The sequence below is a fragment of the Ursus maritimus genome, unplaced genomic scaffold, assembly GCF_017311325.1.
Source record: "Ursus maritimus isolate PB19 unplaced genomic scaffold, ASM1731132v1 scaffold_4, whole genome shotgun sequence".
Lineage (NCBI taxonomy): Eukaryota > Metazoa > Chordata > Mammalia > Carnivora > Ursidae > Ursus > Ursus maritimus.
In genome coordinates, this window is record NW_024426552.1 from 47351560 (window position 1) to 47366814 (window position 15255).

General features: G+C 35.2%; 1 protein-coding gene and 1 pseudogene across 1 annotated transcript in view; both read left to right on the plus strand.

The window, feature by feature from the left end:
• The window catches only part of CEP97 (centrosomal protein 97), a 27423-nt gene extending 20611 nt beyond the window's left edge, over positions 1-6812 (plus strand). Inside the window, exons 10-11 of the mRNA XM_040621180.1 lie at positions 359-434; positions 2089-6812. Of these exons, the coding sequence (XP_040477114.1) occupies positions 359-434; positions 2089-2793 (781 nt within the window). The 3' untranslated portion in view covers positions 2794-6812. The remainder of the gene's footprint in view (positions 1-358; positions 435-2088) is intronic.
• LOC103673284 lies at positions 5229-13464 on the plus strand (annotated as a pseudogene).
• Positions 13465-15255: the final 1791 nt, after the last annotated feature.

Sequence of the window (15255 nt, forward strand, 5' to 3'; positions counted from 1 at the left end):
TCAGGGCGTGATCCCGGCGTTCTGGGATCGAGCCCCACATCAGGCTCCTCTGCTAGGAGCCTGCTTCTTCCTCTCCCACTCCCCTTGCTTGTGTTCCCTCTCTCACTGGCTGTCTCTCTCTCTCTCTCTCTCAAATAAATAAATAAAATCTTAAAAAAAAAAAAGGCTATTTTCCAGCTATATATTTAAAAACAAACAAACAAAAAACCCCTAAAGTTTCAGCTTAGATATTCTAAAAGTGGAAAGGATGGTTATTAGACTATTAATTTCTTTACAGTACATGTGTCTATTAGTTGTAACAATAGGCGCGAGTCAAAGCATCTTCCTTGTGTCATTAATGGATTTTGAATTCTTGTAGATTAAGAAAAGAAAGAGATGAAGAACGTATTAAAAAATTTGTACAAGAAGAGGCTGTCAGATTCCTTTGGAACCAGGTAAACCCATTCCTGCTGAGTTACATAATTTGTGAACCAAGAAAAATTCTAGATTTATTGAGATAGTTATAGAGTAGTCAGGCATATTGAGCACTTTTGCTCAAAGTTAAGGATGTGGTCTATGTTCCTTGCCACAGACTCTGAATTAGGACAGTGAATTTTGTTACATTTTATTTAATCTAAAGAAAAATATTTTCATAATTTTGACCAGAAAGATAAAGAACTGTAAAAAGATAAAGGAAAGTGACTAAATTGAGGGATGTTGTCATAACTTTCCAATAGGTAGAAAATAATTAAAAGTTCTCTGTAGCCATCTATCTTGTTTTACCTTTTGGGAATATTTGAATGAAAGGTGACTAAGATAGTGTATGATGGGGGCGCCTGGGTGGCACAGCGGTTAAGCGTCTGCCTTCGGCTCAGGGCGTGATCCTGGTGTTCTGGGATCGAGCCCCACATCAGGCTCCTCTGCTATGAGCCTGCTTCTTCATCTCCCACTCCCCCTGCTTGTGTTCTCTCTCTCGCTGGCTGTCTCTCTCTCTGTTGAATAAATAAATAAAATCTTAAAAAAAAAAAAAAGATAGTGTATGATGGCTATAATACGCATATTCTAAAAAGTGCACATGACTTCTTGAGAGAGAGTTTAAATCCTGTAATAGCATACTTCAGGGACAGTTCAAACAATCACTTTTACTGTTATTTTATCTCATCAAATATTTCTTGATGATAATTTCTTAGAAATATTTTTATAAAAGAACTTGTTATAATAGGATTTTACCTACAAAATTAAGAAATAGTTATTGATTTCTAAGGTTTTATAATTACTAATACTGGGGGAGTGGTTAAGCAAATTATAGAATAACAATACCATGAAACATTATTTAACAGTTAAAAAGAATAAAGTAATAGTATGGACTGATGTGGAAAGTTCCCCATAATAACATTGTTCAGTGAAAAACAGCAAGTTGCAGAACTTAAGGTTCTGCATGATTTTAAAAACTCCGTGTATATTTGAAAACATAGTACAAGGTCTGGAAGGACACATATCAAACTGATATCAGTGATTACCTGGGAGGGTGGTCAAGGAGAAACTAAAAAATTCTATATATTGCTTTTTCCTTGCAGATTTAATTATAAAATTTTGAGATTTTTGATTGTACGTTAAAAATGTGAAAGTCATATTATCAAGAACTTGGATATTTTAGAGTTCTATATGCTATATTGTTAGGTAATATTTAACAACTCTATCCTAAATGGATATCTACAGCGAAATTTTAATTTTAGAGAATCTACTTATATTGGGTTCTAACCTGTCTTATTCAATACCCTTCAGTTTCTATTGAGTACATTATTGACTGCTTAGTCACGGGCTGTTGTGCTTCTGATAGTTTTTCCAGTAGCAACAGGAGAATTGCTTTGGCCCATCCTGACTCTCCTGGTGAGGACCTTTTGTTACCGAGGACGTGTACCACTTGCGCCAGCCTGGTTAAGGCTGAGAGTGCTATGGAAGGGATAAGGGGAGTCAGGCTGTTTCTAACTCTAGTTCTGCCCTTCTGCCATTTACCAACTTCATGAGTGTTGGGAAGAAAGCTCAAAGAACACTATGAAACAGGCATGAGTTTTGTTTTATAATAAAACTATATCCTTTGATTTATAGGTAAGGTCTCTACAAGCTTGGCAACAGATGGTGGATCAGCGTCTAAGTTCCTGGCATACTGATGTTCCTCCTATATCAAGTACTCTAGTACCCTCTAAACATCCATCATTCACCCAAAGTCAGGAGCCTTCTTCTGATCAAAATTCTGATTGGTTCATTGCTCCTGATGAGGCTCCTCAAGAGAAATCCTTACCGGAATTTCCAGACTCTGGTTTTCATTCTTCCTTAACAGACCAAGTTCACTGTTTGCAGGATTCTTTGGATTTTGAAAAAAGTTCCACAGAAGGCAGTGAAAGTTCCATCATGGGGAATTCCATTGACACAGTCAAATATGGCAAAGAGTCAGATGTAGGGGATGTCAGTGATGAACACAGTGAATGGAATAAGGAAAGCTTAAGCAATGAGCAGGATAATAGTCTACTTGAGCAGTATTTAACTTCAGTTCAACAGCTAGAAGATGCTGATGAGAGGACAAATTTTGATGAAGGGACAGGAGATAGTAAGCTTCACATAGCTCCTTCCCCTGAAAAGTTGAACGTCTTGTCTGATGGTGTTTCTGTAGATGATACTCATGGCATATCTCCTACTTTGCAAGATGATATCAGCCAGGCACCAGAAAATTGTAAATTAAATGCTGAAGTTCAAGGGCAACAGTCAGACTGTGATTCTACATTTCAGGTATTGCATGTTGGTATTACTGTGTAGCATGTCTGGTTGTTTGAGAAGCAGAAATCTACTTAACAATTTCAGTTGCCTTTTTTTTTTTTGTGAAGGGGAATATCACCCTCATTTTTGTTACTATTTATATAGAATTTGTATTCTTGTCTCATGTTTTCCATATTTTAGATACTGGGCTGTGTCTTCATTTTTATTTCATTAGCTATTAGCTGTAATCTATTAAACAATATTTATATTGAAAGTTATATGCACTTTATTTCCTAACAACTGAATTGCATCACAGTGTTCCTGTGTTTTAATGTACTCATTTCCTTTCAAAAATAAACTAGAATATCTTTCAAGAAAATAGAAGAGTTTAAAGATATAAATAAGAGAATTTAGATTTTTCTGTGTGTCAGGAAATTAATTATGTAGTAAGGAATGCAACTTGTTAAAGTGAGTGTAGGTGACTAATACGAGGACTGTGAACTAGAAATTTTCCAGGCTCCTTGGAATAAGAACATATATTTTTAAGACTTTTTTCCCCCCTAATGAGTCAAGAAAAGCCTTCTTATGAGCAAATAGGGAGAAGAGGTAAGATTATAGGATTTTTCAGAGAAAATGAATATGATTGTCTCATGGAAAACTTTAGTTAATGTCATGTGTCAGTTTTAACATATGAAGCAAGTTCCATCTGGAATTAAAAATCAAGCTTACTTAAAGAGGCATGACTAGAATATTTCTCTTAGATGTGGAGAAAGCAGATGCTAGGCTCCATTTGCTTGGAATAATGTCACAGCAGACATTATCTTCTCATTCAGTGCTTTTTTTTACCCTACAGATAAGCATTTATGTGCCAACTTCCTTGCCAGAAATTAACGTATGTTCATCTTCTCTGATCCTGCATTATATTTGCTTATGTATTTCAGCAGAAGGTCCATGGCCATTTACTTCATTTTTTGACCTCTGCTTTACAGTGAAGAACATTTAAAGTAATATTAGTGGTAGAATATGAATGACTTTTTTTAAAGGACTATTTTCTATCCAAATCTCTGAAAAAGTGCCACATTTGGAAGACAATATAATGGTGGTTAAGAAAAAATGAACCTCACTTATTTCTTGTTAAGAAGAATATATATCTGTAACTTCAGAAAGAAATGATAATAGTGTTGAATGTTATAGATAGAATCATTTGCAAATCAAGGAAGTTTGATAAATTAATCTTTGACAATGTTGTAGTATCATTGAACAACATATATCTGATTTCCCTTGATCTTTGGACATACAACTATTTAAAACTATGGCAATACTTAAGTGTTCTAAATTTAGGTGCTAAATATTCATTTTTCTGTTAGTCACTAGATCCCTTTCTTTGAAGTTATATAAAATAAAAACTTCTGATCCTTCAAGAATAAAGTCAGGGATCACATGTTATACTTTGTTGATAGCTAGAAACATTTCTCCAGTATGGGTAAGATGTATTTTTCTTGATTTATAAATATGTAGCGCTCAGGTTGAGAAGACTTGGATTTCATTCCAGAAATCTAGAGTCTCTTGAAAAGGAAATATTTTCTGTCTCTTATAAATGAAACAGCCGTCGTACATTCAAAATTTTCCCTAGTGAAGCATGTGTAACGTTGAATGCACGTTAAGTAAAAACAGAATTTTTTACTTTTTGAATAATGCTAATTACCTTTTATGAATGATTTTGAATTTCTTCTTAAATATACCCTATTTTTCTATTTTACAGTTAAGTGCCTCATTTGCTGCCCATAGTTAGACACAGAAAAACCAACTTGCACTGCACTAATACCAAAGTGCTGCTTTACTATACATTAATTTCTCATAAAAGTTCCTAAAATGTCATGGTTCAGTATTGCCTATCAGTTTCTGCTGATATCTTCTCCCTCTTTTTCTAAGAAATGGCACAACACAACTAAATTCATTTGAACATTAGCATTTGTCAGCAAAATTTCCTTTTTTACCTTTGCTTTGTTTTTCTAGCCCATAAATAGTATTAGTATACTTTTATTTTAAAATTGGCAGGTTATGATCATGGTTAATATTCTACCCTTCATTTGATTTAACTTTACTAGTGTTTTGAAGTGCAAGAATATTAAGTAGTTCCCTACCTTAACTGTACAGATTATTTTGAATGTAGATAGAATGAAAATAATGTAAATTAGAATGCAAGAAAATTGTGGCATAGACTTAATATATTTTAATAGGTTTACAGTGTAATTTAAAATAACTTATGTAATTAAGATATTTGGTGTTGTGTCATGGGCTATTCATTGTTCTGGCTAAAGAGAGAGAATGGGTTTAGTAAAGTTTGGGAAGTTGAGCTTTAACATGGTTTTTGTATTTTTTCTTATAGGAGAGTATTGGTTTAGCTGTGCTATTTTAGTTCATATCAGTTTTCTTGATATATAGAAAATTCAATGTATCAATGAGATATTCCTCCAGAAGCACAGAATCCTACCATGCGAAAATTGGAAGGAATCTTAACAATTATCTATTCTAATCTCTTTGTTTTAAAGGTAAAACTGAAGTACAGAGAATTAAGTGACTTGCTTGATGTTATAGCTAGTTAGTAGTAATAAATTGAAAACCTAAAAGTTATTGTATTCCAAAATTTATTATTATACACTATTTTACATTTAGTGAGTCAGTAGGAAAATCTTTGCATATTTTTCATTCTCTTTGAAAGAGGAAAAAAAACTTCTGAGAGAGCTAGAACTTTACCACTTGAAGCAAAGTTGCTTGTAGAAAATGACTAAGTCATTCAGAACTCTGAGTAAATTTTCTCCAAGAAATGTGATGTCATTAAAATGGTTTTTAAAGAGGACTCATAGAAATTAAAAATTTAAAAGAATATTTGCATCTTGGAATCCATTTTTTTCATGACCAGAAGTATAACAGGTTGCTGAGATATCTAAAATTTTCTAGTGAAAGCCTGAGTTTGTTTATATTTCTTCTTGAGTTTTACAGAACAACAGATGTCAGAGTTTTAACTCTCTTGATGTGCAGAAATGTCCAATCATGACAGTGGATATAAACAATATGGTTTGGTTCTATAAGCTTAGTTATGAAAGGCCTCATAATATGCATGTTTTAGGAAAATATTTAGCCACACATATGGTTTGCATATATGCAAATAACTTTATTCTTCAATAATGTGGGTGCCATTCTTGAGTGTGGACTTCTATTTTTGTTTTGGGTTATTTTAAATATGTAAACACTGTAATAGTATTTTCCTGTTATCTACTTAATGCAAGTCTAGTTCCAATTTTTGTAAGTATTTTTGGATACAATACGAGCTTAAGATACTATACTATCCCCTTGGTATTGCTTTTTTTGGTGCAGATTCTTAGAATTGGATTTATAACAATAATATAAAATATAAAACCTTTTTTTTTTTCTGGAGTAAAAAGGGATTATCTAACATGAGTCTGATCAGTTTCCCATTCATAAAAGAAAATGAGACTTCATTTTTAATGTATATTTTTATTTGCCATGTATCTTATTAATGATATTTATTATATTGTAATGTTTTAACTTTTAAATATATGATCCCTTTACTCATAAGGTAAAACAGAAAGGGTCTGTAAGGAACATTTAAATATTTTTAGTATATTGCTTACACTGATCAAACCTATTGTGCCATATTAAAATTAAAAGTCAAGTAAACAAAACAGTTCTCACAACCTTAGAGTGAAACAGTTATTGTCTTTTTAAAATGAGGTGCTTTTTATTTGTGAATAAGTAGAAATCATACTAAATTTTAATTCCTAAATTGATTTTAGTAGATAGCAGGAATCTCTCTGTAGTGGCTTCGTTCATTTTCTAATTAAATTTCTTTGATCATTTTGTAATAATTTTGATGTTAACAATAAGAGTTTAAAAGTAAATTGATTTTTGGACTATTTTTAGATTTCTCTTTCATTTTGTTTTAGAAATAGATGATTTAAAGTGGTTATGGTCTGTTTTATGAAGGCTTAATATTTTGTATTGTATTTAATTTGTATTTGAGTCTCTAATTCTAAATAAAAAGTTTGTACATTTGTTTGCGTGATTCATCTGTTTTTTGTAGTGATTAGTAGTAGTGGTTGTCACTCATTGTGTTTGCAGTTAATGAGAAACTAAAATTCAGAACAAATAGCAGATAGAATTCTAAGGAAGTTCCAGAGTATTGTTACATAAATGAGTTTACAATAAAATAGTCCTAGCATTATGATAATGGATAGGAAATGAAAGGAATGCTAATTTAATAGTTTTATTTGTTGTAGATTTTATTACTTCCAGGTAATGGGTAGAGAAGAGCAGAGATCCCTCAGAGAGCACAGATGACATTATCAGGTACTGTTGAAACTGGGTGCTGAAAGTGTTAGGGAGTGAATGAGTAAGGAGAGCACAAGCCCTCTCATTTGACACAGTTGGGACCTATAGTTGGTGTTATGGACCAAATTTATCCCCCACTAAAATTTATATGTTGAAGCCCTCCCAATGTGACTGTGTTTGGAGATAAGAACTTCAAGGAGGTAATTAGGTAAAGAAAGGTCATAAGGAAGGGGTCTTACTCCAATAGGACTGGTATACTGTAAGAAGAGGAAGAGACACAAGATATTCTCTGTGCATGCCCAGACGAACGGCCACTTGAGGACACAGTGAAAGGGCAGCCATCTGCAAGCTGGGAAGAGAGAGCTCAACAGAAACCAACCCTGCTGAGATCTAGATCTTGGACTTCCAGCCTCCAGAGATAGGAGAAAATAAATTTCTGTTGTTTAAGCCACTCAATCAGGATATTTTATTATGAGAGCCCAAGCAGACTACTACAGTTTCGGTTAATCAAAATATTGGTTAGGGCAGGGAATCATAAAAAATTATTTATATACCTTAAAAAAATCTTTATTGAGATATAAATGGCATACAGTGAACTGCATGTATTTAAAGTAGACAATTTGAGGGGTGTCTGGCTGACAGTAGAGCATCCCACTTTTGATCTCAGGGTTGTGAGTTCAAGCCCCACATTGCGCATGAAGCCTACTTAAAGTGGATAACTTGATAAATTTTGACACATAAACATGCACATAAAACGATCACAATAATCAAGATAATGAACATACTCACCATCCTCCAAAGATACTTCATTTCCTTCATAACCCCTCCTATTTTGTGTGGTTTCTTTTACTTAGCATAATTATTTGGGATTCATCTGATATTTCATTTGCTTTAATTGCTGAGTAGTCCATTATATATTTGCTGCATTTTTTTCAGTTTTACTTAAAAAATTTTCCAGCTTTATTGAGAAGTGTTGACATATTGTGTAAGTTTAAGACATACAGCACGATGCTTTGATATATGTATATATTATAAAATGTTTACCACACGAAGGTTAGTTAACATATCCATCACCTCACCTAGTTTTACAATTGTTTGTGTTGAGAGCTTTTAAGATCTACTCTCTTAGCAACTTTCAAGAAGTTCTATGGTATCAGGTCTATGTCTAACTAAGTCTAATTCACTTCAAGTTAATTTTTGTGAGTGGTGTAGTTTGGAGGTCCAGTTTCATTCTTTGGCATATGAATATTCGGGTTCCCAGTACCATTTATTGAAGAGATTATCCTTTCCCTATTGGGTATTCTTTGCTCTCTTATCAAATATTAGTTGACCATATAAGTATGGATTTATTTCTGAACTCTTGACTCTGTTCTATTGGTGTATGTGTTTGTTTTTATGCCAGTATCATACTGTTTTGGTTACTGTAGCTTTATAATATAGTTTGAAATCAGGAAATGTGATGCCTCCCACTTTATTGTTATTTTTCAGCTTTGGTTATTTGGATCTATTGTGGTTCTATATGAATCTTAGGAATGTTTTTTTCTATTTCTGTAAAAAAAAAATGCCATCGTAATCTTGATAGGGATTGTATTGAATCTATAGATGGCTCTGGGTAATAAAGACATTTTAACGATTTTAATTCTTCCAGTCCATGAATACAAGATTCCTTTCCATTTACTTGTGTCTTCCTCAATTTCTTTCATCAATGACTTAGTTTTCACTGTAAAGATCTTTTACCTCCTCGGTTAAATTATTCTTAAGTATTTTATTGTTTTTGATGCTATTGTGAATGGGATTATTTTCTTTCTTTTTTAAGTAGTTCTTAGTTTTAGAAAAGCAACTTATTTTTGTATGCTGATTTTGTATCCTGCAGCATGACTGAATTCATTGATTAGTTCTAACAGTTTTTGGGTGGAGTCTAGGATTTGCTATGTATAAGATCATGTCATCTGCAAACAAAGACAATTTTACTCCTTTCCAGTTTTGCTTTTTATTTCTTGTTGCTACCTGATTGCACTGGCTAGGACTTCTAGTATTGTATTGAATAGGAGTGGTGAGAGTGGGCACCCTTGTTCCTGATCTTACTGGAAAAGCTTTCAGCTTTTCACCATTGAGTATGGTGTTGGCTGCAGTCTTGTCATATGTGGCCTTTGTTATGTTGATGTCAATTTATTGAGAGTTTTTATCATAAATGGATGTGGATTTTGTCAAATGCTTTTTCTGCATCTGTTGAGATAATCTTATGATTTTTATCTTTCTGTTAATGCAATGGATCACATTTATTGATTTGTGTGTGTTGAACCATCTTTGCATGGTATATGATCCCTTTAATGTATTTTTGAATTTGGTTTGCTAGTATTATGTTGAAGAAATGCGAATCTATATCCATTAAGAATATTAGCTTATAATTTTTTTGTCATGTCTGGCTTTGGTATCAGTGATGCTGGCTTTATATAATCGGTTTGGGAGTGTTCCCTCCTCTTCAATTTTTTGGGAAGAGTTTGAAAGGATTGGCATTAATTCTTTAAATGTTTGGTAGAATTCATCAGTGAAACCGTCTGGTCCTCGGCTTTTCTTTGTTGGGAGGTTTCTGATTACTGATTTCATCTCCGGACTCATTTTTTATCGTTTACTCCTTAGTCATTTCTCTCTGATTTACTCTTGGTAGATTACATGGTTCTAGGTCAGAATTGTGTGTCAACGATGTTCAAATTTAAAAAATTTAATTTAAAAAAAAAATAAAAAGAGCATCAGAGAAGAAGGATCTATAAGAAGTAGAATAAAGGGGTAAAAGGGTAGGGCAGGGACGGAGTGATAACTGATAGATGATCAGACTTGTGAAACGATTTGGGGAAATCTTAAATGTGTACAGCAGATCTAGTGGAAAAAATAAGAGTGGGTATATAGCAGGTCATGGGACTGCAAAAAATAAGGCAGTTTTTAATTCCAAGAAATTTTTTTAAAATACAAGAAAAGGTGGGGTGCTTGGGTGGCTGTTTACACACAAAACTATTTATTCTTTACTCATTTCTTCCTGACTTACTCTTGGTAGATTGTATGTTTCTAGAAATTTCTCTATTTCTTTTAGGTTGTCTAATTTGTTGGTATATAATTGTTCATAGTAGTCTCATGACCTTTTGTATTTATATGGTATCAGTTGTAATATCTCTTCTTTCATTTATAATTTTATTTATTTGGGTCCTCTCTTTTTTTCTTGGTTAGTCTAGCTAAGGGTTTGTCAGTTTTGTTTATCTCTCAAAGAGCCAACTCTTAGTTTATTAATCTTTTCTTTTCGTATTCTCTATTTCATTTATTTATGTTCTAACCTTTATTATTTCCTTCTTTGGTTAACTTTGGGTTTAATTTGTTCTTTTTCTAATTCCTTGAGATGTAAAGTTAGGCTGTTTATTTGAGATCTTTTTTCCTGATGTATGCATTTATCACTATAAACTTCCCTTTGAAAACTTTTTTTAACTTTTAAAAATCATATAAAATTTTATTTTTTGTTTCATCAACTTAAAAAATATTTAAAAGATATTGTCAATACAATATAATGCACGCACATAGTAATAAAATAATGAAAAATGGCAGTCTCCTGCCCTGTCCCACCCCTACCCCTGAGCTATCTCTTATGGTATTAATTTCAGTATACTTTTTTCACCAGAGCCGTAAATTTTAGACTTTTTTTTTTTTAAGATTTTATTTATTTGACAGAGACACAGTGAGAGAGGGAACACAAGCAGGGGGAGGGGAGAGGGAGAAGCATGGTTCCCACTGAGCAGGAAGCCTGATGCTTGGCTTGATCCCAGGACCCTGGGATCATGACCTGAGCTGAAGGCAGACGCTTAATGACTGAGCCACCCAGCCGCCCCAGTTTTAGACATTTTCTGCTGAGTTCCCCTTATGATAACTGAGGACTTGGCTCTATACCACCCTCCAGATTTCTTCCTTTCCTTTTCCTACTATGAATAATGGCCATAATTTTAGTGAAGTCAAAATTCAGTCTTTACATTATTATTATTATTAAGTAAATATATTTTACTGTACAGGGTACTATTATGCTATGATTACATTTCCATTCATATATATATTTTTTCTTTTTTTTAAGATTATTTATTTTAGAGCAAGTGTGCTCGTGAGCAGGGGGAGGGGCACAGGAAGAGGGAGAGAGAGAATCTCCCCACTGAGCATGGAGCCAGTTGTAGGGCTTGATCTCAAGACCCTGAGATCATGACCTGAGCCAAAATCAAGTCAGACACTCAACCGAATGAGCCACCCAGGTGCCCCATCTTTTCCTGTATTTTAAAAAAATTTCTTGGAATTAAAAACTGCCTTATTTTTTTCAGTCCCATGACCTGCTATATACCCACTCTTATTTTTTCCACTAGATCTGCTGAACACATTTAAGATATCTCCAAATTGTTTCACAAGTCTAATCATCTATCGGTTACCATTTCCTCCGTGCCCTACTTCTTTTACCCCTTTATTTTGTTCCTTAGCATATAGATCCTTCTGCTCTGATGCTCCTTTTTTGATTTTTAAATTAAAATTAAAAAAATATTTATTTATTATTTGGGAGAGAGAGAGAATAAGTGCACGAGCTGTGGAGAGGGGCAGAGGGAGAGGTAAAAGCAGACTCCCCACTGAGCAGGGAGCCCAACACAGGGCTCAATCCCAATACCCTGGGATCATGACCTGAGCTGAAGGCAGATGCTCAACTGACTGAGCCACCCATCTGCCCCTAAATTAAATTTTTAAAATTTGAATATAGTTGACACAATTCTGAGAACTGTTTGCTGCATTCCATAATAAGTCTTGGTATTTGTCTTTATTTTCATTCTCTCAAAATATTTTTTATATCCGTTTAATTTCTTCTTTTATTCATTGGATGTTCAGGAATGCATTTAATTTCCATGTATTTGTGAATTTTCCAGTTTTCCTCCTGTTACTGATTTCTAATTTCATTTCACTGTGGTTGGAAAAGATAATTGGTATAATTTCTATCTTCTTTAATTTGTTGAGACTTGTTTTGTGACCTAACATGATCTGTCCTAGAAAATGTTCCAGGCGCCCTAGAGAAGAATGTGTTCTGCTGCTGTTGGATGGAATGTTCTGTATGTGTCTGTTAGATCCATTTGGTCTGTAGTGTTGTTCAAGTCTGCTGTTTCCTTATTGATTCTCTGTCTGGATACTTTATCCTTTGTTGCGAATGGAATATTAAAGTGTCCAACTGTTATTGTATTGCTCTGTATTTCTCTTTAATTCTGGTAGTATTTGCTTTATATATTTATGTAATATATTTGATATTTATCTAAATAATATCTAATATTTATATCTAAGTATTTACAGTTGTTAGATCTTTTTGATGAATTGACCTCTTTATCATCACATACTGACCTTTAAAACTAATAGAATAGTACACAGGGACTGAAGTTTTATTATATGTAAATTTTAACCCCAGAATTTCAAGTAGGATATCAGGGGATGACAACTGAATCTAAGTATTCATACATAAGGTGTATGACATACCTAAGGTGTATGACATAAATTCACTGAAGGGGATAAGAAAAAGAGAGATGACCTAATTGACTTTGGAAAACTGTGTTGAGTGGATAGTGTAAGTGTCTTAGTCCGTTTGGGCTGCTATAACAGAATACCAGGGACGGAGTGGCTTATAAACAACATAAATTTATTTCTCACAGTTCTAGGGGCTGAGAAGTCCAAGATCAAGGTACCAGCAGATTCGGTGTCTGGTGAGGGTAGTTTTCTGACTCATAGATGGCCATTTTCTTAGTGTGTCCTCACATGGTGCAAGTGGCAAAGGAACACTCAGGTGTCTTAAGCAAAATAAAGGAATACATGAAGAAAGTCTCACACAGCGCAAATAGTCCAGCATGAGCTGTGAGGACTCTCTCATCTCTTGGTAAGGAAGTGTTCCAGGCGAAGGCCGTATGTATGAAAGACTGCTTGCTTGAGACCTCCTTTCTCAGCAAGAGGCAGTTAAGGTTAAATGGGTCCTAAGGGTGGGGCACTAATCCAATGAAACTAGTGTCATTATAAGAGGAGGGGGTAGAGAAACAAGGTGGGAGTGAAGCTGGAGGTGTTTCAGATGACCCGTTACCTGACCTTCTCTGTGGCTATGTTCTGGATTGCCAATCAGGCCAGGTGATTTGAAGACTATGTCATACAGCACAAGAGGGGGCTATGGGCACTAAGAAGGAGGACCAGCATGGAGAGCTAGAGGAATTCAAAGACAGGATTTGAAGTAGCAGGAGGAGAAGCTCCTTTGCACTGCGCAGCAGAGCTCCTAAAGCCTCCAAGTGCCTGAGTCCTAGCTACTCTACCAGTGAAATAGCACACACACACACACACAGTTCCTTAAAAAAAAATCCAAAACCCCGACTTCCCCCCACCCCACCCCAAAAAACAGTGAGAAGGTGTTTATCTCCAAGCCAATAAGAGAGCTCTCACTGGGAACTGAATCAGCTGGCACCTTGATCTGGGACTTCTAGCTTCCAGAACTCTGAGAAAATAAATCTCTGTTGTTTAAGCCACTCAAGTCTATGGCATTTTATTATGGCAGCCTGACAAGACTCATACGGGCACCAAGTTCCTCTCCCTTCTAGTCTCCTACCCTTGGCAGCATCTTCTCATGGTCCATGGTGTTTAGGGAATAGGGTGATCGGTACCTAATGTGACAGTAGTCACTTATTTTGAACAATGGTTTGAGGGGTTTGGGGGCCCAAATTTTAGTTACTTGTTCAAAGGGTTCAGAAGCAAAGGAACTGAATCAGGAACTGACATGGGCTCAGAAGTGCTTGTGCCCCAAGTTTCTGCCATCAGAGATGGAGCCAAGTTGCTGGTAAATATCCCCCAAATTAGCTACATCAGAAACAGGCTTAATTTGCTTTTTTGCTTATCTAACTTTAAGATCCATGCTTTGTTTTCTTAGAGAAATGAAATTTAGTAACATTAGCATCTAAACTTAGATTAGCATCTAAACTAACATTAGCATGAAAACTTCCAGCTTTCAAAATTAGATTATCATAAATGTAGTATTCAGAAATTCATTGTGCCATGTCATAACCTGAGGTAGGGAATTTAAGAGGAAGAGATCTCGGACACTGTGCTAGGGGACTTTTCAGTTATCATTTCATTTATTCTTAAGTGCAGGTAGTGTTGCCCCTAATTCACAGTTGAGGAACTGAGCCCAGAGAAGTTAAGTCCTTTGCCTAGGATGGCACTGCTAGGAAGAGGCAGAGCTGTGTGTTAGCCCCAGTCCCGCTAAGATCCAAATTGCATATTTTTTGTATGATAGTATTTTTCACTTGCAGTGTGGTGACTTTGTAGTCAGAATTATTTGGCCGGCCTGTCTGGTCCTGGCTACACTTGTTTGTGGCTATAATGACTATATATAGGTAAGATGACTCAAATGCCTCAAGGTTATGAGTGCCTATGTGAGAAAGGGGTTATCAGGGATCACTAACGTGGTCCAAAACCGTGACCTAGAAGTCACCATGCCCTATTAAAGTATTTGCAGTTTACCAAGCCCCTAAACTGTGAAAGGTGGGTGATGGGGCGGGGCGTCTGGAGATAGGACTTAGAGTGCAGGTTTATCATACGGGGCTCTTTATCTGGCACACAGGCAACGGAAGCCACCTTTTATTAATAGGCCCTGGAAGGCTGACTTTCTCCAGGAAGGAGAATGAAATGGTTACTCCAGAAAAGAGTGCCCTATGTAGAAACTCCTTTTCTTCCGTTCATAGGTCTAGTCACTCATGCATGTAGTGCTGCCACGAAAACATCTGAATAAGCACGTAGAGCCCATTGTGGTCGGTAAATGTAAAAATAATTAGTGTTAGTTGCAATTTGTATTAATTCTTCTTCTTCAACCTTGAGATAATAGTCTGGGGGTAGGACTATTTTCAGAGTCTGCGTTTTGCTGGGATAAATTCCATTAACCCCACGGTGCACTGAAATACACAGAGCAGCCCGCAATCCCTTCCGGCTTCCTGAGCAGGTCCTCTGTCTTTCAAGGACCCCTCTCAGTTTCTGAATTTCACATAGCCATAGACGTTTTACAGCTTAGAAGAATGTCCAAAATAGGATAACCCCGAATTGGGGAGGGGAGGGAACCTATGCAGGCATTTTTGTCCGAAGACCTATGTT